Source organism: Octopus bimaculoides, chromosome 3 (genome assembly GCF_046866305.1).
Source record: "Octopus bimaculoides isolate indiv1 chromosome 3, ASM4686630v1, whole genome shotgun sequence".
NCBI lineage: Eukaryota > Metazoa > Mollusca > Cephalopoda > Octopoda > Octopodidae > Octopus > Octopus bimaculoides.
The window spans coordinates 96,110,412-96,137,870 of record NC_142930.1 but is presented as its reverse complement, the minus strand read 5'-3'; the positions used below and the strand labels follow the sequence as shown (position 1 = coordinate 96,137,870).

General features: G+C 35.4%; 2 protein-coding genes across 4 annotated transcripts in view; both read left to right on the top strand.

Moving 5' to 3' along the window:
- Nucleotides 1-7,326, top strand: part of LOC106870260 (nucleolar pre-ribosomal-associated protein 1) — a 66,871-nt gene extending 59,545 nt beyond the window's left edge. Inside the window, exons 31-34 of the mRNA XM_089349400.1 lie at nucleotides 62-168; nucleotides 1,764-1,931; nucleotides 3,986-4,071; nucleotides 6,435-7,326. Coding sequence (XP_089205526.1) covers nucleotides 62-168; nucleotides 1,764-1,931; nucleotides 3,986-4,071; nucleotides 6,435-7,261 — 1,188 coding nt within the window. The 3' untranslated portion in view covers nucleotides 7,262-7,326. The remainder of the gene's footprint in view (nucleotides 1-61; nucleotides 169-1,763; nucleotides 1,932-3,985; nucleotides 4,072-6,434) is intronic.
- A 2,097-nt stretch (nucleotides 7,327-9,423) lies between these two features.
- LOC106870263 (WD repeat and coiled-coil-containing protein) overlaps nucleotides 9,424-27,459 on the top strand; it is an 87,852-nt gene continuing 69,816 nt past the window's right edge. Inside the window, exon 1 of one of the 3 annotated variants that reach the window (XM_014916280.3) lies at nucleotides 9,424-10,018. In XM_014916280.3, coding sequence (XP_014771766.1) covers nucleotides 9,964-10,018 — 55 coding nt within the window. In that variant the 5' untranslated portion in view covers nucleotides 9,424-9,963. Of the gene's footprint in view, nucleotides 10,019-10,541; nucleotides 10,800-19,943; nucleotides 20,091-27,459 lie in introns of those variants that run through there. The other 2 variants (XM_089349403.1, XM_089349401.1) reach the window with 2 other exon arrangements.

The window sequence follows — 27,459 nt, the reverse complement described above, 5'->3', positions numbered from 1 at the left end:
TGAATGCTAAGGGGTTAAATGCATTTAGGGCTTACAAAACTTTTACTTTTATTTATTGCAGGAAATGGTGTTACGTATACTAATGCAGGCCTGTACAGAAAAGACAGCTGCTGTGATGACACGTGAATACAGCATCCTAACTTGGATTAATTCATTCATTTCTAACGTGTACGTTTTTAAATACTTTGAATTAATGTTATTGATTTGTGTGTGATTACTTTGATTCCCCATGCTGATTCTGCCTGAGGATCACATAAAGGGTATATGTATCTAGAATACTTAACTACTTATATGTTAATTCAAGACCAATAAATTACTTACATGTGGATACTACAATATTACATGACCAATAAATTACATGTTTTTAAGTTATGAAACAATTTGTTGTGATATTAGAATTTTCTTATTGTTAAAATTTCATTAAACACTTTCTCTATCATTTATGACTTTATATATATATATATATATATATATATATATATATATATATACATATATGAAATTATGATCACTTAACATCTTTTATCTCATTTAATAAACCCTGTTTCACTCTGTTTTAATACATGTTGTTAGTAACCATAGGTTTGAACCCTTGGGCAGGAATGGTAAGGGACAAATTCCGTTGCAATTACTATGGGGTAGTTGGTGTTAGGCATCCAGCCATAAAGATCATGCCAAAATAGACACAGAAGTCTGTAGCCTTCTGCTTAGCCAGCTCCTTTCAAACTGCCCAACCCATGCCAGCATGGACGGTAGAGGTTAAACGGTGCTGATGATGATGATACATATATGGTAATGGGTAAAGACTCCTTTTGGTCACGAATGACCATGGTCTTGCATCTAAAAAAGTTCCCCTGAGCAAGGTTGTTTGTGGAAGATACCAAGCTGTATTGGCCTTTGCCTTTCCATTGGACAGCATTGGTGATATGAAGAGGGGAGACTGGTATGCTTAGGCGATGCTAGTCTTCCACAAACAACCTTGCTCAGGCTAGTGCCTTGAAGGGGAACTTTTTTAGATGCAAGACCATGGTCATTCGTGACCAAAAGGAGTCTTTACCCATTACCATATATGTATCATCATCATCAGCACCGTTTAACCTCTACCTTCCATGCTGGCATGGGTTGGGCAGTTTGAAAGGAGCTGGCTAAGCAGAAGGCTACAGACTTCTGTGTCTATTTTGGCATGATCTTTATGGCTGGATGCCTAACACCAACTACCCCATAGTAATTGCAACGGAATTTGTCCCTTACCATTCCTGCCCAAGGGCTCAAACCTATGGTTACTAACAACATGTATTAAAACAGAGTGAAACAGGGTTTATTAAATGAGATAAAAGATGTTAAGTGATCATAATTTCATATATATATATATATATATATATATATATATATATATATATATATATATATATATATATATATATATATATATAAAGTCATAAATGATAGAGAAAGTGTTAAATGAAATTTTAACAATAAGAAAATTCTAATATCACAACAAATTGTTTCATAACTTAAAAACATGTAATTTATTGGTCATGTAATATTGTAGTATCCACATGTAAGTAATTTATTGGTCTTGAATTAACATATAAGTAGTTAAGTATTCTAGATACATATACCCTGAATGAATTGGAGCAATGTGAAATAAAGTGTCTTGTTCGAGAACACAACGCACATGTATAGTCACACATACACTTCTATTCACTTGTTTTTAATTTCATCTTTTGTATGTTTAACATTGTTATTTACTTTTTTCGTAGGGATCCTCATTCACAGTTGACAGTTCTCATCACAGAATTGGTAGACAAGATCTGGCATGCTCTTCAGCAGAAGAACAAATCTCAGAGTGACAACAAAAACTTCACATTGCCAAAGCCATTTTTTACTGAAATGCAGATCTTATTATTAAATCTATTGGATCATTTCAGGTAGTTATTATTGCATGCATGAATAAATGTGAAGAGAGAAAGACACAACAAATTTAAGGGTAGCAGTTCTGATATGGTAGATTGTGTGAAATGTTTAATGCAATGTCCGACACAGTGTTGTAGGAAAGATGAGTGGGAATGCGAGAAAATGTGCAGCTACCTATTTTAGAGAAATTGATGCTAGTATGATGATGATATAGAAAGCAGGGTGAGGGCACAGTCTATAAGATAGTAGTTGAGGTGTGTTGGTGATTGAATTTTTGTCAATCACTCAAATGGCATCTTTGGAGGTAAGGGTTATTCAGCCTAGATTTGTGAGAAAAAACAACAGCACCATTGCATGGATATGAGTAATACTCCACTGTGGGTTATAACTGGACTTACAGAAGCTTAGATATTCATTTTAAAGTTGAACTATTTCCTGAATCAAAAGTGGAATCCCAGTCTTTGTGTTATGTAGCTTTGACAATGTTATATATATATATATATATATATATATATATATATATGAGATTGCCATGAAGGACAATCAAATTTTTTAAAAGAAGGCATTTATGGTGACCTTGAGAGTTTTAGTTATGTGTTGTTCATGAGTAAAAAGAGTGAAATTCAAGATTGTTTCTCTCATATGTGTAGTTCAGTAATTTCAATCTTTGTGATTCTGGACATAAACAAAATTAAAACTACCAGCACATTTTCTATAAAAAAAAGTTTTAAAGATAGTTTGTTTCGAAGTTAAAATTTTAGTTAAAATATAAAAATACTGTGGTAAACTGGCATAATTATTAGAATGTGTAAAAAAAAAAAAAATGCCTTGTGTTCAAATCCTATCTTGGACTGCTTTACCTTTATCCATCCAGGGTTGACAACACAAATTACTGGGTAAATAGTATCAACTAACCCTTCCTCTCAAAATTGCTGGCTTTGTGTCTAAATTAGAAACAATCACACTTTAGAATAACATTAATGGATGTTTGGGTTTGTTTGTTTGTTTTTTTTCCAAGAGAACTCAATCATTTGTATGGCTTTTATAAAAGCTTAAAAGTTTGACATATGTAGACACCTCTTGTGGAGCACCATTTCAGAATCACTGATGTAGTAATTGATTCTTTGTGCTGATGGAAGAGGCAGCCTTATGTTTCTAATGAAAGATGGTCTTTATTCATAAATACAGTGTATGTCTAGCATGAAGTATTTAGGTTGCAGATGAGTAAAGAGGAGCTAAGTGTAGTATCTCCATTGGAATGTGTGTTGTTGGAAATGACAGTAAATCATTGCTCTTAATGTACTAAAAGAATGGTGTGCAAAACATTACTGAACCTTGGCGTTCATGAAGGTTCATAGAATGGGAGACATAGTGAGATACTTGTCAGAGTACAGCAGTCTGACAGCAACTTCTAAGAAATGAGTGATTCTGCTACCAGAAACAGACGTGTGTGTGTGTGTACATACATATTATTGCTAATACTGTCACATTGCCAAAGACTATGTTTGGATTTACTTTCACTACAGTAAGATCTAGTAGAGTAAATGCATTTTTAAGAAAACAGCATATATAATACCACAGGTATTGTGAAATATCCTCACTCAAGTCTTATCGTTTTACTTAAGCTTTTTCTGTGCTTGCCAGGGTCTTACATCTTGCCATCTGTTGTAGTCCTTCATCATCTGGCAAACACACAACAGAAAATAACTGGTCGATTTATGTAGACAAATAGCATTTGTTTTTGGTATGGATTTCATAGCTAGAGGCCTTTCCCATTACCAACCACTTTACTGTGTGAACTGGATGCATTTTGTTATGCCACTGGCATGAGAAAAGTTGTCTCCAGCAAGATGAAAGTGTTCCCTTTACTCTGAGTTGTCTTCAGCTATTGTTAAGTGGTATTAACACCCTATAAATTAAGGTAACCAATAATCTATTTAGAAGACAATGATGATAATTTGAAATGATGATAATTTTCAGAAACATTAAATTTTTAAAGATTGTTTTCATAACTACAAGTTATCAAAAATGAATACATATATGAAATCTATTTTTCTCTTTAATCCAGAGAAGGGAGTGCTGAGACAGCAATGAAAATATTTTTGCCACTATTCAGTTCAGTTATGGAACACAAGAAAAGGATACAATCACAAGGTATTTTTTTACATCTTCGTTAAATTGCAATACAACATATGTAAGCTATTACCCTTTAATTACGGCAACAATACTAATGAGTGTGTGTGTGTGTGAAGGTGCGTGGCTTTGAGGTTAGGACATTCAGATCACAATCATAAAGTTGTGAGTTCTGTTCCCGGCAGCACAACACTATATTTCACATTGCTCTTGTCTACTCAGCTAGCAAAAATGAGTTATACCTGTAATTCAAAGGGTCAGCCTTGTCACATTCTGTTTCATGGGTATGTGTCAGTGGAGAACTCAGCCACTTGTATGTTAATTTCACAAGCAAGCTGTTCCATTGATCAGATCATCTGGTACACTCTCTGTCATCTGACACAGTGCCAAAGGAAGATATATATATATTCATGTGCAACAAAGGAGACAGATTTTCTCAAATGCTCAGAAGGATCTCAAGAGGTAATAGAAAACTTCTGTTATCTGGATGACCTAATTAATAGTGGAGGAGGATGTTCTAATAGTATAGTAGCTGGAGTAAGAACAGGTTGGACAAAAGTTCAGTGAGCTGTTACCTCTGTTGACAACAAATGGTTTCTCTCTCAGAGTGAAAGATAGATTGTGTGATGCTTGTATGGATGCTACAATACTATATGATTGTGAGACATGAGCCCTGAATGTAGAGAAATTGTGAAAACTAGAAAGAAATAAAGCTAACATGCTTTACTGAATATGCAACATCATTGTGCATAATCAACAAAATCGAAATATGTTGAAAGAAAATGGAGCAATATGAGAGAAAACTGCAATAGCATGGGTATGTGATGCATATGGATACAGCAACTATATAAAGAAGTACTAATTGTTAAATATTGATGGAAGTTGTGGAAGAAGGCATGGGGGCTTCACAGTGGAGGTGACAAAGGACCATAATGTGTAGCAGTACATGGTGCTCAAAAAGGGCTGCCCATTGCAGCAAAAGTGAGGTTCTGAACGCATACTGTGTATACAAACTGAGCCTCTCACCCACAAGCCTCCCTCTTCTCCCTACCACTTATCCTTCCATGTCTCTCCTAATTACTGCAGTATTCTGATGCTGTAATTAAATGAGAGCAGAATCATGTATTCTATCATCCTTTTCTGTGTTACCAGTTATCTCTTCCACTCTCTGGAACCACTTTCTTTGACAGCCCTCTTTCATTCTTAGCATTGTACTTCTCCAGTCACATTTTACCATCAACCATCTCTTCACACTTCTTCATCATTTGCTACATTCATCCTCACCCTACTTCTATCACACTCTTGCAGCCTCTATCCACTTCCCCTTCTTGATCTTTTGTCCATAAACAGGACACTTTCTACTTATAACTCACCTTACTTTGTGACTAAGAATGTGGTGTTAAGGATGCATAGAATCCTTGTTGTGTTTATATTGTGGTAGATGTGAGTGCTGAACTCAACAAGAAATAAATTTTATGAGTTTCAATTCCAGCATAAGTATACACACCCCACTTATCAACAGCTGAGTGTATGTTATCAGGTTTAGATTAAACTGAGCACATGTAAACATACATAACAATTAATGACAATCAGAAACAACTGGTTGAAGCTGGTTTACAAGAAAGGAGTGGGTGGGGTATGTAAAGAAATACTTTGAATGTTTCTAAACCTCACTCCCAAGTACTAATATCTCATCTAAAAAAATTTAGACATTCTTACTCCACCAAGAATGTCAGCCATGTTCTTGTGAATAAATAGTTTTAAAAAAATAAAGATAACTTATTTTTAATAAATCCAGAGGGATTGCTTTAATTTACTTGGATTTCATATTGTGTTTTTTTTTTATGCTGTCAGTAAGACTGAATAAAAATGATTAATGCAAATAGAATACCACAAATCCCAACTGCCATGTGACACTTCATACAAACATACACTTAATGACATGTATGCAGTGTGGCCCTATATCAGGTAGAAGCATAGTCCTTCACTGCTGGATTAATATGTTAATTCCGTACATGTCTAATATAGCAGAGCTGACTGGAGCTATTCAATATTAACATTTAAATAGATTATTTCTATTAAAAAAGAGTCAACAAGTTTTACAACTTTCCTATAAAAAAAACAATGATAATTTTTATTTGCAACAAGAGGTGCAGCAACTGTTGATTCAAGAGACTGATGGCATGATCATAAGTCTTACTAAAGCTATTGTGGTTTTCTGGGCAAATTCACTTGACTGGAGAAAAATAGGTTGCACTTTTACTTCACTATTTAGTGATAGGTCACAAGGAAGGTAACCAAGTGTAAATACAATTTCAAGCTAGCATTAAAAAAATACTGTAAAAAAATATTATTTCAGAGCTTTATTTTGTCTTATTTTTCAGAGGAAAGAACAACAAATATAGTATCATCAACAGACAAAAATCATGAAGACAAGAATCCAAGTCAAGATTTTGGCTTAATCACACAAAGAGACATTCTTTTATTACTATTTCAAAGTCGACAACTTATGCAATCTACTCATATTTTTCATAGAGCTCTGGACATTCTAAAACTCAAGGGATACAATTGTAGTTATCTGGCAGATGTTCCTAAGAAAAAGATGGTGTCATCAACTCAAGAAACTTCTGAAGAAACTGATATGGATGATTCCTCATCTGTTATCTCTGAAACGGATGAGTTCAATAATATGGATGATGTTTCAGAAGCAGAACAAATTGAACTGACTAATTCCCTTATCAATATTTGTTTAGCTTGGAAGCCGTCTGTACCTACTACTGAGAATGCTAAATTAGTTTTGACTCAAACATTACAGTTAGTCATTTTGTGGCTAAGTCATGAGGTTTGCCACAAAGGGACCATTATTTTGTTACACGATGTATTATTATGGATTGACAGAATTCTTGAAAATTGCAATTCAATCATTCCTGATCTTTTGACTGGAGAAAATTCCACAATTTCTGTAAGAAGCTTCCCTGAAAATCTATTAGTATTTCATGGAGGAATTATTTCTATGAAAGTACCTGACAACATTAACCAGATGGAAAGCTGTCTGGAATTAGATTCTGCATCTAATGAAACTAAACAGAAATCTCAGAAATTACTTGCTAAGCTTTGCAAAATTGTTACAGGTTTTGAAATTCAACACATTATTGATCAACCTGTTAATTTTTATCCATTTTTAGACAAAGTTGTAAATATAACCATTTAATAATAGAAGAAAAAATATTTTTTCAATTAAAATATTTGAGAAATTCGTTTTCAATCACATTTTTATATTTCTATTTTGTTATTTTCTTTGCTGATCTTTTTTTTTTTTTTGTATATGAGAGAGAAGGGGAGAGAGGAGTGTTGTTGATTGATTAATCGAAAAAGATTCAGTTAATCATGCATTGAGAGAAATCTGTTTTAGCTTGGCTGAAGGATGTCTATCATATTAACAGAGACTGTTGATGGAAAATAATTTGAAACTTTCAGCAACTTCCTTGCACCTGTAACACTGTTTTCACAGCGAAGTCATTGGAGGATATTTTCATTCTTAGATAGGAATGCCAACCTGTTATATCTTGGATTTCAATTCAGCAGTGCTTGTAGACAAAAACTGGTGTATTCCACTTACATCAGAAAACAGTGCTTCCCTGTAGTAACCATTGAGAGAAAGTAGTCTTTGTATGTAACAGATGCACAGGAACAATAAATACTATGAATACACAGGAATTAGATTTTCTCAAATGCCCAGGAGGAACTTGAATGCAGAGGACATGCAAAAGCTGGAGAGGAATGAAGTTAGTCTGCTCCAGTGGATGTGCAACATCATTGTGCATGTACTGCAAAGTGCAAATGTGTTGAAAGAAAAGTTAGTTATAAGAGAAATCAGATGTAGCATGCAAGAGAGAAAACTATGATGATTTGGTCATGTGATGCATATTAAGGGTAGCTGTATAAACAAGTGCCAGTTACTCACTGTATGGGATCTACAGAATAAGATGACCTTGGAAGACATGGGGTGAAGTAATGAGGGCGAGTTTCAAAATTTTGAGTCTCGTAGAGGTGATGACAGTAGACCAAGATGTCTGGCAAGTTAAGTTCTTGAGAAGACCTGCCCACCTCAACAAAATTGAGTTCTGGAAGCACTGTGTATTATGTGCTCTCCACCCATACATTACATTAATTTCCTCCACACCGTGAACCAAACTGCATCTCATCACTTTTGTCCCTGCCTCTACTCTACAGCCCAACACAACTTTGTCATCTCAATCCTGTGTACCACTCCTCTTTACATTCATCTCCTTGTACCCTGAAGGTATATCTAGGTATATCTTCACCACCATCCTCTCCCTCTCTCTATCTTTCTCTCTCTTTCTCTCTCTCTCTCTCTCTCTCTCTCTCTCCAACTGGGATAGCTGTGTATCTCTTCTACTGCAAGACACTTTTCTGGTATTATGTAAAAAGCTAGTGGGAAAGGCATCCAGAAGTATAAATCATACTAAAGCTGACAGTAAAGCTTGACATAGCCTTCTGGCTTGCCATCTCTTGTCAATGATGATATACATGTAATTTAATGTACACTATATTAAAATAAAAGCTACTAATAGTATCTCCAAGTAATCTTCAGGCACATTATAAAAATCTGCCTAACCACATGTTTCAATGGCAAGAAACTATTATTAGCTCTTATTTTAAACATTGTGATATTTTTCTCTCACTGGATGGAGTACTTATTTTTTTTGTTGATCCTATCTTAACAGAACAGTAAATTATATATAACTTTCTTGTGGCTCTAAGGGTTTTTAACTCTTATTTCTAGCAATATAGGTGCTACCCAGCACCCTCAGTCACAATTAGTGACAACTGAATTTTTCCTTTTTGGTTTTATTTTGCATATAGTTGCCTTCATTATTTTATATGAAGTGAACTGCTTAACTACACACCTTTGCTCCTTATTGAGATCTTTTGAAAAAGAAAGACATTTTATAATGCAATCTTCAATATATTTTTCCTGAAAAAAAGATGGGATGGCCACGGCTGGAATGATGGTGACCGTATGTCCACTGAATCATCGACACGAGCTAAAGTATTACAGTAAAAAATTCCAATAAAAATATCATCTGCTTGAATCATGTAGGAACATTTTCTAATTCTACTCTGTATTACGCAACAATTTTCAAGGGTCACCTCATTTTCATTATGTATTAATTAATGTATTTAACTAATCCGCGTTAATTTTTAAGTTACCAAGTCTTTAGCTTTATTTGCAAATATGTTAAGATATTAAAGCATAAAGTAAGTTATAAGACATAAATAATCGAGATTATTATCGCGAATCTAATGTAAGTTATCTACCCTTGTTACTGAGATTCACTCGATTAGTTTAGTCGGAATAGCAATATATCCATGCTTTTCCACACGTTGTTTATCCAGAGAAATAATCCCATCAAACTTCGTCTGAGCGACTGCTTACTAAACTACAACCTATGTTTTGTTGTTTAAACCTTGGATTCTACCCTAACCATCCTATCCTTCTGTGACTATGTAGTTACTTTATTCGTACATTGTGTAATTTTAGAACATTATCTAATGTGTTCGGTCTTAATTTCAAAACAAATCAGGTGTGATTTAAGAAAGATTTGGCTGCTATTTCTAGCAAACCGAGCGACTACGTAAGGTTTTTTTTTTTTCTTTTAGTCCCGTTATTGTTTGTTTTAACGGAACTGAGCGTAAATAATAGATGGTGTTTATTATCGAAATGAATATATTATGAAAACGTGTTTCCCGCGTTCTATGTTATAATCTGTCGCAACATTTTTAACTGGTCGAAGACAAAACCTCAATTTTATTTCCTTTTCATTTTTAATATAAGAAGCAAAATAGCTGAACTTTCTAGAAAATGTTGCTATAGTAAATACAAGCGTGATGGAAATTGGCAATGTTACTCTCAGAACTAAAGGCCTTAATATACTTCAAAGTGGTGAGTGTTTGTTTATATTAATATTTTTTAGATAAATATTCTGAAAATTCAACATTTTGCTTTGGATCCAGAGATTTTTGTTTTTATTATGTTGCATGTTATTTGATGTTGGCATAGAAATAGAAATTAAACCCTGAAGTTCAAAACAAAATTATGGAATATATGTGTCTGTAGGTATATATATATATATATATATATATATATATATATATATATATACATACATATGAAATATCACCGTGTTTAAGGGCTTAATGAAGTTATGCGTGGTTTTATATATATATATAGATAGAGAGAGAGAGAGAGGACAAACGGAAGAAAGTTGCTCTCAGTACATTTGGAAGGAGTCACTTTTTTTTTAATAGCTTGGCTCAGCTCAAAATCACTTAAAGTTTTGTGGGCTCATTCGACGGACTTATCTCGTCAGATATCTAGAGATAAAATGCCCCAAGATGAAATGGGTTCGCCCTACGAGTTCACGAAACTTGGTCATGAAGCTGGGACAAACTTATATATACACAACAGGTGAGAGCTAGAAATGCTCAGTGTAGGAAACACGTAGTAGTGCTCAAATGAATTTGAAACTCCGAAATCTTCATCCGAGACTGGGTCCGCGGCTTCAAGAGTAGCTATAAGAAAAATCCTAGGCGAGCTGTATGTCAAGCCTAATTGTTATCTGCATCACTACATCTGTCACATATATAAAAAGAGAGAGAGGCGTGTCGTAATTTCTCAAACTCGAGCCAGGACAAACTTCGAATTACAAGTATGATAGAAATAGGTGCTTGTATGAAAAACTTTTAGGATCATTTCTTTTTTTATCTGCAATGCGTATCCTTTTCTTTTCTTTTTTTATATAAGATTCTGAACTTCAAACAGTTAGGAAATTAGAGCTTACTAAAAGTACCTTTTCGTTATTTATAGGAAACAGGGAAGGAAAATAAATAAAAAATACATAAATTACATAACATATTCTGAATCCCGAAAATAAGTCATTTTTAATTCCAGAATCCAAACACAAGCAAATATATGGTTTCCCTCTTTATTACTTTGGGTCTTGACTTATTCACGTTTGGGTGACTAGTTTTAGCTATCTCAAAATAAAAACTTCCTTGGGTGGGCCTAACTTTTATACATTTTAGCTATAGTAACATTATTAGTAGTAAAAATAATTTCAGTGTAATTATCATATACTCTCAGGTGGCGCGTTGGTAGGATGGTTAGCGTGTCGGGAAAATGCTTAGCAACATCTGTTTCGGCTTTACGTTTTGAATTTAAATCCCGCTGGGATCAACTTTGCCTTTCATCCTTGTAGGGTCGATAAAATAGAGCACCAGTCAAGTACTAAAGTCGATGTAATCGATTTCCCCCTTTTCGAAATTTGCTGGCCTTGTGCCAAAATTTGGAAGAATCATTACTTCTTATATATACGTGTTATATAGGCCTACGTAATTAATGATTTCAAATCTAAACTTCTTACAACTATTTTCTATTTATTTTTCTTTCTTTACACAATCAAATTTACAGTTCTGGTCCGACAATCTTACAATATTTTGAAAAACTTTCTGTGTAGTCGTGTGGAAAGCTTAAAACAGTAAATTGTTTGACTCCATAGATTCTGATTGTTATCTCAGGGAAGTGAAAGTGAATAACCTGTCGGACCTGTCAGGTAGGGCAATACAAATGTGTTACGGATGAGTTCCCAATGAAGCAAAGAACCTTCAGTGATGTCAAGCATCTTATTTTTGTTTGTTTTTGCTTTTCTGACAAGTTTAAGTGTTTTTGTTTTGCTTTGTTAAAAGAAATCATTATTATCCAAAAGAAATCGTTTTCGTTTAACATATGACACATGGTACCAAGTAATGCTTAGTTGGTGGTTGTTGGTGTTCAGCTCCAGCTCAGTTCTGATCATGTAGACCAGTGGTTCTCAACCGGGGTCCACACAGCAAAACTGGGGCTTCACAATAGTATTTTAAGGGCACCCGAAAAAAAATTTGCTTTAGATGTATTTATTGGTGTGTTTTGCAAGAAACAGCTAGGTTTCCTCCTGTAACATTTTACATAGTTCATCCTACACAAATTAATGTGTGTAAAACGAAATAGGAATTTTGAAAGAAGTGTCTATAAAACTAGTTTTTAAATATTGAATGGCTATGGGTGTCCACCAGAATAAAATAGTAATCAAAGGGGTTCATAGACAAACAAACAAAAAATGGTTGAAAACCCCTGAATTGTAGACCTATGATAAAAGATCTTCCAGCCATGACTATTCTTTTCTGTTTTTTTTTTAGATGCAATATAGTTAATGTATCCTTCCTTTTTAAGAAGATAGGGTTTAATTTGAAGGTGTAACTTGTTTTCTACTGCAGCTCCGAGTTGACCAATCCCTTATAAGTGAAATCTGATACATGGAAACTGTTCTTGGACAACATGCTTAATTCGTAACCCACCTTTATTGGAGTCCACAGTTTCAAACATAAGAACCAAGTCTCCTGCTTAAGGATAACCCTTGAGTTTTAATTTATTCCTTACTTTTACCCCATTGGCTTGAGAGATCCTGCAATAAGGTCATTAGCTGATTGTTAATGATTTTATCTTTTTTTAGAAAATAGTTATCTATCCAACTTAAATTGCCTGCAATGTTAAGAATTCTCTTCTCGTGGCACACAAACTTATCTTCTTATGTGTGCCTTGAGAAGTTTATGATATAGAGATGTGTGTAGGAAAATAATTCCAACCATGAAGTAAATCTAGGAATGCACAAATATCTGAATTTGTATACCTGTTCAACCATTTGAAGCATGATAGGGCAGTTAGAAAGGTAATATGTGAGAGAGTAAAGATAGAGTGTATGCAAGAATATCATGTGATGTATTGTGCAATAACAGAGTGAATAAGATAGAGAATTTTAGCTGTAAAATTGGCATTCAGGTGAAGACCAAGTTAAAGTTCAAAGCTTAAAGAAAAAATTACTGTTATATAATAATAAATAAAATATGATATATATAAAGATTCACTACTCTTTACTCTTTACTTGTTTCAGTCTTTTGACTGCGGCCATGCTGGAGCACCGCCTTTAGTCGAGCAAATAGACCCCAGGACTTATTCTTTAGAAGCCTAGTACTTATTCTATCGGTCTCTTTTGCCGAACCGCTAAGTTATGGGGACATAAACACACCAGCATCGGTTGTCAAGCGATGTTGGGGGACAAACACATACACACACACACACACATATATATATATATATATATATATATATATATATACACGACGGGCTTCTTTCAGTTTCTGTCTACCAAATCCACTCACAAGGCTTTGGTCGGCCCGAGGCTATAGTAGAAGACACTTGCCCAAGATGCCACGCAGTGGGACTGAACCTGGGACCATGTGGTTGGTAAGCAAGCTACTTACCACACAGCCACTCCTATGCTAAGTTATATTACTAAATTTGTTTTCTGCCAGTGGCAGGTGATTTTTCTGCAAATCCTATTTGCTTTTCACTTTAAACCTTAATCAACAACAGATGTAAAAAAAAAAAGACAAAAGAAAGTAATTAAATTTTTTGTTTGATTTGTTAGCAGCAAGCTAAGTTTCTCTTTTTCCTCTTCATTTCTTTATTTCTTTCTTTTTCTCTCCCTCTGGTATTATTGTAAGATTTGTTTATGATTTGGGTTGGATGATGTTATGGTGATGAGAAATATTAATTGAAGTTGTCAATAGGTTGGGTAATAAGATCAAGTTAATTAAACAGCTGGCCATATCAACAGGAATGATTTTAATAAACCAATGAGAGAGCTGCTATATGATTACTTTGACCTGGTACAAATAGCAATCAGATTTCCTTTTGAATTACACCCTATCATCTTAAAAATAGTAGAACAGTTGTGACCACCTTGTCTTTCTCAGACATAGCTGAGTCTAAGATTATATTGGCCAATGCCACCTTCTTCTAAGATGATTTGAGAGAGATTTAGCTGCTATTTCCATCACATTGCACAGAGGCAATGTAGCAGTTCCCTTGCTTGTTCATCTCATCTCTGTTATAGAAGTCTTACTGGCTTTTGGTACTTTTCCATTCCAATGCTGACAATAATTATTTCTAAACTTGGTGCAAGGCCTGCATTTTTGAGGGGATAGAATTAGTCAGTTATAGACCCAGTACTCAACTGATACCCGATTGACCCCCAGAGGAATGAAAAACAAAGTTAGCGTCAGCAGAATTTGAACTCAGAACATGGAGTAAGGAGAAATACTGCAGGGAATTTCTTTCCAATGCTCTAACAATTCTACAAATCCTGTAATTTTCTTTACCTGTTTATTTATTTTATGATTCAATCAAATAAAGACAGACAGCACCTATGACTTTCTTTCAGATCTGATGAAAGGATGTGTAAGATATTCTTAAACTAGAATTCATGTATGAATGTGTGTAACTAACCAAAGTGCACACCACTAATGGAGTATTTTATTTGTTTATCTATTTATTACTGTTATTTTCATATGCTAATCAGATTAGTAATTAGCTAAGCAACTTTCTTTTATATGGCTAGGCTTATTTTTTTTTTATCTTATTAATTGTTGATTGCTTTATTTGCAATTTATTTATTTCTGCTGCATTTTGATCTTGTTGCCTCAAAAACCATATCCTCTATTATCTCTGTTGTTGTAAAGTGTACAAAACTAAATCTTATTTAATTCTACTTATGGCATTGATGTTCTTGTATAGTACTGAGATAGTAATCATAACAGTGATGTCAGAGACGATCATGTTGCTCTTTGTTTTTATTTTTACTTTTCAGTGTGTCATTCATTGTCGTTCTATTTATAGTCAAATCCTGCCACGGTCAACTTGGCCTTTATAAACCCTTCCAGGGTTTATAAAGTAACAGTCAGTACTGGAGTCCATGGAATTAGCTGATTCCTTCCTTCAAAACTGCTCACCTTGTGCCTAAATCAAAAGCCTTTATTATTATTATTATTATTATTAAGGTGGAGAGTTGGCAGAATCATTAGCACACTGGACGAAATGCTTAGTGGTATTTTGTCCGTCACTACATTCTGAGTTCAAATTCTGCTGAGGCCAACTTTACCTTTCACCCTTTCGGGGTCAATATGATAAGTACCAGTGGAACACTGGGGTCAATGTAATCGACTAGTTCCCTCTCCCAAAATTCCAGGCCTTGTGCCTGTAGTAGAAAGGATTATTATTATTATTATTATTATGGCAAGCTGGCAGAATTGTTAGAGCAGCAGACAAAATGCCTAATGACATTTCTTCCAGTTGATTAATATTTTGATTCATACATTCAGAGTCAATAAAATAAGTACCAGTCAATACTGGGGTTGATGAAATCAACTTACCCATTTTCCACAAAATTTTAGGCCTTGTGCCTATAGCATAAAGGATTATTATTATTATTCAGGCAGAATCATTAGCACACCAGGCAAAATGCTTAGTGGCATTTTGTCTGTTTTTACAGTGGAGTTCAAATTCCACCAAGGTCGACTTTGCCTTGTAGCCTCAAAAAGCATATCTTCTATAATCTCTGTTGCTGTAAAGTGTACAAAATTAAATCTCATTTAATTCTCCTTATAACATTGATGTTCTGTCATAGTACTGAGATAGTAGTCATAATAGTGAAGTCAAAACTGATCAGGGTCAATAAAGTAAGTAACAGTTGAACACTGGGGGTCGATGTTTACAACTTACCTCCTCCCTAAAATTGCTGGCCTTGTGTCAAAATTTGAAATTATTGTTATTATTATTTGGACAGTAGGCTGGCAGAAGAGTTAGAGTGCTGGAAAAAATGTTTTGTGCTATTTCTTCCAGCCCTTTACATTCTGAATTCAGATCCCCTAATGCTAACTTTGCTTTTCATCTTTTCAGGGTCAATAGAATAAAGTAGCAGTCAAGTACTTTATCAATATTAACCTATAGATGCAATAGACTAGTATGTCATATTAATATTTCCATCTTGGGGTAGCGAGCTGGCAGAATTGTTAGCACACCAGGCAAAATCCTTAGCAACATTTCATCCATCTTTATGTTCTGAGTTCAAATTCTGCCAAGGTTGACTTTGCCGTTCATCTTTTTGCGGTTGATAAAATAAACACCAGCTGAGCAATTTATCCCCTTTGCTGAACTTCTTGGCCTTGTGCCAAAATTTTAAACCAATATTTCTATTGTGGGTGATCTGTGGTTTGTTTGCCAAAATTACTGATACTTGGCGTGTGCATGTATACTCTTTTTTTTTATTCTTTTACTTGTTTCAGTCATTTGACTGTGGCTATGCTGGAGCACCGCCTTTAGCATTTTCTTATGAAAATATTATTTGCTGTGTGGTAAGTAGCTTGCTTACCTACCACATGGTTCCGGGTTCAGTCCCACTGCGTGGCACCTTGGACAAGTGTCTTCTACTATAGCCTCGGGCTGACCAAAGCCTTGTGAGTGGATTTGGTACACGGAAACTGAAAGAAGCCCGCCGTATATATATGTATATATGTGTTTGTCCCCCCCACATCGCTTAACAACCAATGCTGGTGTGTTTACGTCCCCGTAACTTAGTGGTTCGGCAAAGGGGACCGACAGAATAAGTACTAGGCTTCCAAAGAATAAGTCCTGGGGTTGATTTGCTCAACTAAAGGCAGTGCTCCAGCATGGCCACAGTCAAATGACTGAAACAAGTAAAAGAATATGTTGTGTGTGAGAGAATTGAGAAGAAAGAGTAAATGAAGTTACATTATACATTTTTTCCATGAGTATATAAATTGTCTCATTTGTTGATTTCAGTAGCGTAGTAGATTATATGTAATTAGGTCAAATTCTTAATGCCTATTTATTCATACATATATATATATATATATATACATGCACAAGTGCATATAGATATATACATACATGCACACATCTACATATGTTCAGGTGTGTGCATGCACACACACACACATATACACGCACACATTAAATTATTATGTTTGTAAAGTTGTCTCCACCTCTTTGAAATACTGAAGTTTACCAATGTCAAGATTAGGAAGGCTTTTATTAGCTAATGCTGCAGATAACATTTTGGCTTTCACTTTTAAAGGATTAATTTAATCATAAACTGATTAATTATGGGAAGCGGAGGAAAATGACAGTAACAATTGAAATAAGTATGATTCTGAAAATGTTGATACTCTAGGGTATTTATTTATTTATTTATTTATACAGCTTTTGAAATGATCACATTTGCTTTAGTTAACTATTATGATACTGGCTGACTTTGAAATCAGTCTTTTTAGATATATCTTACGAAATGTATTGTTGCATTGATGTAATAATGTGAAAGTATAAATATCTCTTGAATTGCTGATGTGCTGTTATAAGAGCTCTGGTTGAGCCCTGGTTTCAGGGTGTTAAAGAGATCAAGGAGGGATAGATTTCTTCCACCTGGTTATGTTATTGTTCGTTTGATGCAGTACATTTTAATTCATCACCTGGTTTAACATCTCTGCCATTTGCAGAATTCACTCTGTTGCAAGTATTCACTCCAGGTCTCTAACTCACTGTCTTGATCTTCTGATTCCTACTACTGCAAACCATGAACTGCATTTCCTTACCACCACCACCACCACCACCACCAGTCTTGGAGATCCTGCAAGACATCTTTCTTTGACTAATCCATATAATTTGAGGCAATGTAGAATAGTTTGCCACTTATGCCTTTTTTATGGCATTAGTTACCTCAATTCAGCAAGTTATTTATTTTAATAGTTCTAATTCCATTCCATTCATTGGTAAATCAATACCTTACTTACAGTGTCTTCTGACATTGTGAAAAAAAAAAAGTATTATTATTATCATCTTCTTTCAATTTTGTTTCCATTTCTTGCGTAGTGTCTTCCCAACACCTAGAGCAAAGAAATTCACTGGATACATTGGTAGGCCATTGAAACAAACATGCTAGATTGTTCATTTACAAAGTCATATAACAGAAAAAAAAAAAGGGAGGAAAGAAGGGAAAAACAACAACAAAAAAAAAAAACGAAGAAAATAAGCGGTGGGGAAAGAAAATTCAGTGACAACTGGTACGTCATACGTATTGACAAGAGCATTAAGATCATTTTTTGCACTTCCTGCATAGATGGTGTAAACCAAGGATCATCCTCAAATAATTTTCAGTTCCCTTTATGATAATTTCAAGTGCTCCTACAATCATTGCATTGTAACTGTCTTGAAATGCCACATTTTTCGATTTCAGTCAGCAAATCTTTATATTTTCTGAGCTTATCAAATTATTATTATTATTATTAAGGTGGCAAGCTGACAGACTCATTAGAGAATTGGAAAAAAGATTCTTTGTTATATCTTTTCCAATTTTTAATATTCTTCTGAGTTCAAATTCTGCAGAAGTCAAGTTTACTTTTCATCCTTTCAGGGGGTCAATAAAATAAAGTACCAGTCAAGTATTAGGGCAATGGCAATAACTAACCCCTCCCCTTACAATTGCAGGCCTTGAGCCTAACTCAGAAATTATTGTTATTATTTGTTGCCAGAAAGATGCAGTGCAGGCACTAGCATAGCTAGAGTGTGTGCTGCCCAAGGCAGCCTCTCTGTTTGCCAGCCCCAGACCCCACAGAAAGCACATATTGCCTACAGCAGACCGAAAAGTGCTGCCCCACTACCGTCCCCACCTCCTAGATATGCTAGTGAGTGCAGGTATCTTTCCAGGTCCTCTCAAGCTGATGAGATTAATACAGTTGTTCAGCTTAAATTTCTGCTTGCAAGATGTCTGTAGGAAGTATATGAGAAAGACAGTAGCCCTAGAATGCTGCAGTTCTGAGGAGGAAGATATACAAGCAAAGAACATTAAATAGAGTGAGGGAGAGAGAGAGAGAGAAGAAAGACACAAAGTAAAAAAAAAACAATTTCTTTTCTATAGTATTATATAATTTATCAACAATACTCCTCCCTCCAAGTTATTAGAAGACCAGGAGGGGGAAGTAACATTGTTTTTGCCAGCAATGTGACACAAATCCAAAAACCTGGCTGCCAACATGGCTAATAAAATAACATAGACATATTGGTCCCAAATCTTGTGTTTTCTACTGTGCTTATTTGTCTGAATGATTAACAATCAAAAGAACAACCTTGCACATGCATAGCTGTGTAGTAAGAAGCTTGCTTCCCAACCACATGGTTCAGGGTTCAGTCCCACAGTGTGGCAAATCAAACAAGGGTCTTCTGCTATAACTTTGGACCAGCCATGGCTCTGTGAGTGGATTTGGTAGATAGAAACAGAATGAAGTTCATCATATATATGTGTGTCTTTGTGTATGAGTTTGTCCACCACCACTGCTCAGCAACTGGTAGCTAGTCGTTTATAACCCCATAACTTAAAAAACTTGATAGAATAAGTACCAGGCTTAAAAAAATAAGTATCTTCTGACTAAATATTGGTTCCAAATTTTGGCACAAGGCCAGCAATTTCAAAGACAGGAGTAAATCTTTACATTCTGAGTTCAAATTCCACCAAGATCAACTTTGCTTTTCATCCTTTCAGGGTTGATAATATAAGTATTAGTTGAACACTGGGGTCGATGTAATAGACTTACCCCTTCCCCCAAATTTGCTGGCCTTGTGCCAAAAATTTGATATCAATATTTTTGCATACACCCACCTTCCAGCCCCTTATACCTTGTTTCCATTTGTACGGAATCAAGTTCATGTGTTAATGGATAAACAACTTAATCTAGATTAACTGACACTTAATCACTGAAATAAATCCCACCAAACTCTCCCTATTTGTTTCCCTACTTAACACTTCTCTTGTCATCCATCAGCTTTTACATCATATCTAAATACTTTATATTAATGAAAAGAATTTCTCATTACCCCACCTCTCTCTCTCCACCTACTCCCTAACTTAATGGTATCACGTTAGTTACTTTAATTACCCTTTTAACAGTTACACCTCTTCCATTATAATATTACCTTCAATACTATACAACATTACACTGATCTTCCATCTAAAGCTTGTTGGTTCAATTATTCCTTCTCATGTTTTTACCTCAATACTGTAACCCAGCAGGTAAATCAATATTTTTTGCTGTTTTGTTTTTCGTTACCCTTCCCTGCTAATATATATATCTTATATGAAGATATCTCTAGTTCAGTGATTTTCAATATTTAGCCACACACTTCAGTTGGCTTCACTTGTTCAGCTTTAATGAACTGCTAATTTTGTCTTTCTTTTTTCTGTTTATTGTTTACACTACATTTCAATTGATTTTTGTAAATACACTCACACACAGATACATATAGGAAGTGAGTATATATACAAATCTGTGTGTGTGTATTTAGAAGCTGACAATTCCTTTAGTTAGTAGTCAAAACCTTTTTATGCACATTCATCATTCAAGTGTACAGAGCAACATATATTGTACTACATTCATTGAAAACCCTTTCTTTCATTTGTACTTCTATCTGTCTGTCCATCTATCTATCTGTCTGCCCCCCCCCCTCTCTCTCTCTCTCTCTTTGAAATGGAGAGGGTCTTACATCAAGGATGTATTTCCTATTATATATTACACAATGATCTAAAATGTATGAGTTACATGCTTTCAAAATATCATTATTTAGTTTGACTTCATTATTATGACATGATGTATATATATATAAGCCAGCTTCAAGAAATATAATATTGACACCAAGGACTGGGAGAGAAATACTCAGGATCAAGATCACTGGAAATCCATCATCAAAGAGGGACTAATAACTTTTGAGACTAACAGGACTGCCAAACAAGAAGAGGCACAGAAAAGATAGACAAGAACAATCAAGAAAGGACCTTCCATCCAGAACTACATGTCTCACTTGTGGAAGGAACTTCCAAGCAAGAATTGGACTCATCAGTCACCTCAGAATCCATAAATAACTATAAAAATAAAATAAAATAAAAAGAACAAAGACCATAATCTTCTATATCAAGGGATAGCCACAATGATGATGTTGAAATTTATGTAACCCTGTGTGACAGGCAGTGAAAACAATGCTATACACACTCAGTATACATACATAGTTGAGTTTATATAGTCAACAGATGAGATCCCAAGATTCTCAGTATAGAAACACTTAGTAGTGCTCAAATGATTCAAACTTAAACTACAATGCTTTTACAAGGAATCAATTCCACAGGATAAAAAATGGCTATAAGAAGGACCAAGTTGAACAGATATGGAGGCAAATATGCAAATAAACAAATTAGATATAACAGTTTGGATATGAAATACAAAATATGTATACATGCAAAATGAGAGAAAGCAAAAAGTGAAGACTTCCAGATGATGATTATTTAAGTATGGATATATAGATACTTATAGTAGTGAGGAAGGCAAACAATCAATTTGCCTTCCTCACTACTTTAACCAATACCTACTGACTCAAGCTGCAAACTGCCAGGTTTTTTTTTTTTTTTCAACAAGAAATTCACGCAACCACATCTGGCCATTGTTCTACTGGAATTTTGGTGGATTACCTATTGGAGCACTCAGAACACATACCTGTTAGTTTGGGTTACCTTGACCTAAACTCCTCATATCTTCTGTATAGATATTTATATTAATAGATCAACATAGAGTACAAATGACAGAAAAAATTAAAGAGAAGAAAGAAAGGTGTTATAAGTCCAGTAGAATTGATATATTTAGTTACTTACTGTCAAATTTCCATGTAACCACAACTTAAAAGTTTTGTTGATGGTTATTACATAAAAGTGGGGAAAGCTTTGTTTTAAAATTCCACTTGATTGTAGCTTTTCTTAAGTTAGATAAAGTTCTCAATATATATTTGCAGAATAATGTATATTGTCTTGTAAATATGTATCTATATTTAGTAACTATACCATTAAATCTACACAATGGTTTAACAGTTACCTAGTTAACCACTTTCTACTTTAAAACATTGTATGAATTATGCTCTAATTCCATTATTCTATAGTCTTGCATTACAAAATTTGTTTACTTTTATAGAAAAGATGGCTGTACAAAGATGTATGTAGTAAATCTTTTGGGCAGTTACATCACCCTCTGATATTATGACTTACTTCCTACTTTTAATAAGGCCATATATATTTATTGATGATTATGCCTTCAATCTTACTGTGATAAGATGACTAAAAATGTTGTGTTCTTGTTTGAGCTTCTGACTGAGGAGTTTTGTGTTGGAACAATCATTATACACAATCTTAAGAAACTAGACATAATGTTGAAGTTCTACACTGTAAGTGATGAAGTGAAGTTAATGTAAAGCGGAACATTGCATAGAGCAAAACAGAAAGATCCTGATCATGTGTCGATGGAGTGGATTTATTAGAGTGAACATATGCCATTTAGGGACTAATGATTATGAAACAAGCAAAAATCTGTTGCAAATAACTGTAAAGGTTGAGAAAGAGAAAACATAGGAGGATCTGTTAATTATGATTTTATTCAACAGATTCCTCTCTCGCATTCACATACTTATTGCAGTAGCCCTTTAGTTTTTCTAAACCCTGTAAAAATTAACAGACACTCTTCAACCTCTGGCCCACAAGCATGCTGACTCCTCTCTCTCTCTCTCTCTCTCAACTATAATGACGTTTTTGTCATGGGTATGATTTTAACTCTTTAGCATTCAAATTTCTTTATCAGATGTTACACTTATTTATTCACATTGTTTTGAATTAATTATGTATTATCTTGTAGCTTCATGATTTCAAATGATTTGATTGTTTACTTTTAGAATGACATGGTGAGGTAGGTGTGAGAGGTCAGATCTGCTTGGTTTGAGGTAAAAACAGGTAGAATATTCCAACCAGATATGGCTGGTTTAAATGCTAAAGGGTTAAATTATACCAGGTAGTGGGGCCTTGGTTCAAGAGTTCCAGGGTTTTAAGGAGTGTGGAACTACCTCTTACTCCCTAGTCTTCCAAGGTCTATTCTAATTCACAGCTGCAACCCTGACAGATGCTACTACTCTGGGGTTAATTAGCATGCTATGGAAGAAACTTTCACTGCCTTGTGAGTGTCTTGGGAAAGGAAAAGGCTAAGAGAGTCGACCATCACAGCAAATCCATCTTTGACACCCTTCCGGCAACTTCAGGGTAGGTGGAGCTCTCCAGCCCTGTAAAGCAGTTCACCTTTGAGAAGGCCACTTCAGTGTAAAACCTACAATTTATTGGTCACTGCAATTGTCTTAAGCCACTGAACCACTGAGGTCAGACCCCTAAATCTAAAGAGTAGGATCGGATTGCACACAATGATTTTTACTTTAAAACTACTAAATGCAAGCAGGAAGAAAAGCTCTTAGGTGGTGAGCTGGCAGAAACGTTAGCACGCCGGGGGAAATACTTAGCGGTATTTCATCTGCTGCAACGTTCTGGGTTCAAATTCCGCCGAGGTCGACTTTGCCTTTCATCCTTTCGGGGTCGATTAAATAAGTACCAGTTACGCACTGGGGTCGATATAATCGACTTAATCCGTTTGTCTGTCTTTGTTTGTCCCCTATGTGTCTAGTCCCTTGTGGGCAGTAAAAAAAAAGAAGAAAAGCTCTGCAGCATCAGGTGTACCACTCTGCTTCATTATAAGGGTGTGTCACTGTGCCTCATGTTTTCAGGTACAAAGAAACTTCCATCATCATAATGTCCCCTGTCCCTTCTCTACTCAGACACCTCTGACCTACTCATCTCTCTACTTCTCATCATTTTTGTTGCATCTAAGGAGAAGGTCATGGACTATTACATCTTTTCCTTGTTCTTTATGTTATTCTCCACCCCCATCCTAGGAGTGACTAGACTGGGCACTGCTACTGGTTTACGATATATATGTTTGTAGCTGTGTAAACAATATTTCCCTGTCTGTTCTATCTAGACACATCCTTTGTAAAACCTGTCCATTTTGACATTTTCAACATCTTTGTATAACTATAATCAAAAGTCTTACAAAACTCATTTATTTGTTTTCCTTAATTGCTTTTTGAACTACCTTTTGGTTTCCCTCTTCTGCAGTTGAGTGTAGACCCAACTCTTTTTTTTCCCTTTCACCTTCTCAGTTAAGTCACTGCTTGACATGACTGTGATATACATTGCATTTTCTTTGTTATTATTGCCCCTCAAAAGTAAATGACGGGGTTTGTGTGTGCATGAACAAACTGACACATTTGGAGACTTTTAGTAGTGCATTCAAACTACAGTGATACTTAAGGCTCGTTTTGACCACCCTGCGCAAAATGGTGGTGGTGGTGATGCAGTTGTTGTTTAACACCAGGTCAGCCCTATTTGTGTAAGCCTTTGATCAAAAATATTTCAGCCATTCTTTTACTCTTTTACTTATTTCAGTCATTTGACTGCGGCCATGCTGGAGCACCGCCTTTAGTCGAGAAAATCGACCCCAGGACTTATTCTTTGTAAGCCTAGTACTTATTCTATCGGTCTCTTTTGCCGAACCGCTAAGTTACGGGAGCGTAAACACACCAGCATCAGTTGTCAAGCGATGGTGGGGGGGGGGGGGACAAACACAGACACACAAACACACATACATACATATACATATACATATATACAACGGGCTTCTTTCAGTTTCCGTCTACCAAATCCACTCACAAGGCTTTGGTTGGCCCGAGGCTATAGTGGAAGACACTTGCCCAAGGTGCCACGCAGTGGGACTGAACCCAGAACCATGTAGTTGGTAAGCAAGCTACTTACCACACAGCCACTCCTGTGCCTACTTTAAATTTTTTTTATTATTTTAATTTTTTTTTTTTTACAAGAATACAGTATTTCTACCTGACACACAAATGTGCTCTGCTAGAAATATCAGCTAAATCCACCTCTAATGACATTGTAGTAAATTTAAAAACAAAAAAAATAGAGAAGGGTGTGTTGGTTAATGTAACCCCAGGTAAAAAAATGTGATGGCCATGACTAGAATGTCTTTCTGTATAAGCCTATGCAGTTAGAACTGATATTAGGATAAACAACAATAGCAGCTAGCAATTAGAGCAAACAGAGAGATTTCTCTATGTGGCTGCTCAATTGGCTGGAAATAGCAGCCAAATCTCCTTCAAGTTACACCCTCACAGTTTGTGCTAAATAGTGGTGGTTTAAAAGAGGAATTGGGATAATAGACAGGCTTTAGAAAATTGCCTGAAGTAAAAGGAAGTGGCAAGAAAATTATATCTCGAAACTATGTAGAAAAGTAAATGACAGGTTTGCATTGTCAGTGGGGAAGAAGTGGTTAGGAAATAGGAAATAGGTGGACAGGGTTGTGAAACATTGTCAGGAAAAAAAAAGTAAAAATATAAACAAGGAAAGCCAAGATGTCATTGGGAAGAAGTATATCTAGAGTGACATTGTGGGAATATTTGAATGCAGGCAGGCAATGTTCAGTGGTGAAGTTGTTTTTCTTTGAGAGGTCTATTTAGACTGTTAGACATTGTTTAGTGTGACCCTGTGGGAGTAAGTATGAAGTGGATTGGGGAAACACTGGGATGGGTGTAGCAAATAGGCTATAATAGAGGAAAGAAGAGGAGACCAGTGACTGCATCAGAGAAATGGCCATTGTAGTAATGGTGGTGGTAGTAGTAGTAGCGTCATCATCATTCATCATCATCATTCATCATCATCACATGTTTTGAAAGTATTATATTTCTGAAAATCTTGCTGTAACATGAAACATTTCCCTGTTCACTTTCATGTTCATTGATTTCCATGTAAAATAGAAGTCAATGATGGTGTGTTTATAGTCTTTAAAAACCTTATGCTAGGCAAAATGCTTAATGGTATTTCACCCGTCGCTACATTTGAATACCACCTTTCATCCTTCCGGAGTTGATAAATTAAGTACCAGCTATGTACTGGGGTCAATATAATCAACTAGCCCTCCTCTCCACACAATTTCCGGTATTGTGCCTATAGTAGAAAGGATTATTACTATTATTATTAATTCCGCTGAGGTCGACTTTGTCTTTCATCCTTTCAGGGTCGATAAAATAAGTACCAGTTGTGTACTGAGGTCAATGTAATCAACTATCCCCCACCCCAAAATTTCAGGCCTTGTGCCTATAGTAGAAAGGATTATTATTGTTGTTGTTATTATTAAGGCAGTGAGCTGGCAGAATCATTAGCATGCCAGACAAAATGCTGCCAAGCATTTTGTCTGTCTTTACATTCTGAGTTCAAATTCCACCGAGGTCGACTTTGCCTTTCATTCTTTCAGGGTTGATAAAATAAGTACCAATTGAGCACTGGGGTCAATATAAAGAACTTACTCCCCTCCCCCAAAATTGCTTGCCTTGTGCCAAAATTTGAAACCATTATTAATATTAAGATGGCATTATTTACATTATTTACAATTGACGGATATTTGTCCTCATCTTGTTTGTTGTTAACACAATGTTTCAGCTGATATACCCTCCAGCCTTCATCAGGTTCCTTGGGGAAATTTCGAACCTGGGTTCTTATTCCTAAGGTATTTTTCGATGTTATTGTTGTTATTATTATTATTATTGAGTGAGAGAGTAGTGCATGCCATCAAGTGACACTGGGGTAAAATATACGAAGCCCAATATACCCATCATGACTACCCGTCTGATAAGGGTACACCAGGCGCATGCATCATGCATCACAACCATATGTGCACGACATGGTGATCTCATATCAAGATAAACAGCACATGACCTTGCAGGTGGAGCCCAGTTAGAATTTTGGAGTAGCCCATCCCATTCAAATGGTCCTTGAATAAGGGTTGTTTAAGGATGTTGAACGAAACACCCATATTTCCAGAGGTGAATTATTCAAACCCCAAAGAATTCCTCTCAACACATGGCTATGGTGCTCCCCCACTACTTCTGCTCGTGATCAGAGATGCACATATCATCAGCCACCAAGGGACATGCTCAACTGGTTATGGTCAAACAACTGATATGCAAGTCTGTGGTATTAAGCAGAATATTTGCTGTAGCCCATCTTTTATACCAAGACAAAACAATGTACATGATAACACTTTGAATCAGTTAAGATCAGAAGCCATGAGAGCCACTGCCTGGTACTGCATTATTATTATTATTATTATTATTATTATTATTATTATTATTATTCAGGTCACTGCTTGAAATCAAACTCGGAATCTTGAGGTTAGTAGCTAACGGGCATATGGCATAGTGGTTAAGAGTGCTGGCTACTAACCCCAAGATTCCAAGTTTGATTCCAGGCAGTGACCTGAATAATAATAATAATAATAATAATAATAATAATAATAACAACAACATTGAAAAATACCCTTTGTGAACCCAGGTTCGAAAATTTCCCCCAAGACACCTGATGAAGGCTGGAGGGTATATCAGCTGAAACGTGTTAACAACAAACAAGATGAGGACAAATATCCGTCAATTGTAAATAATATTAAGTAATGTACATAATTCCT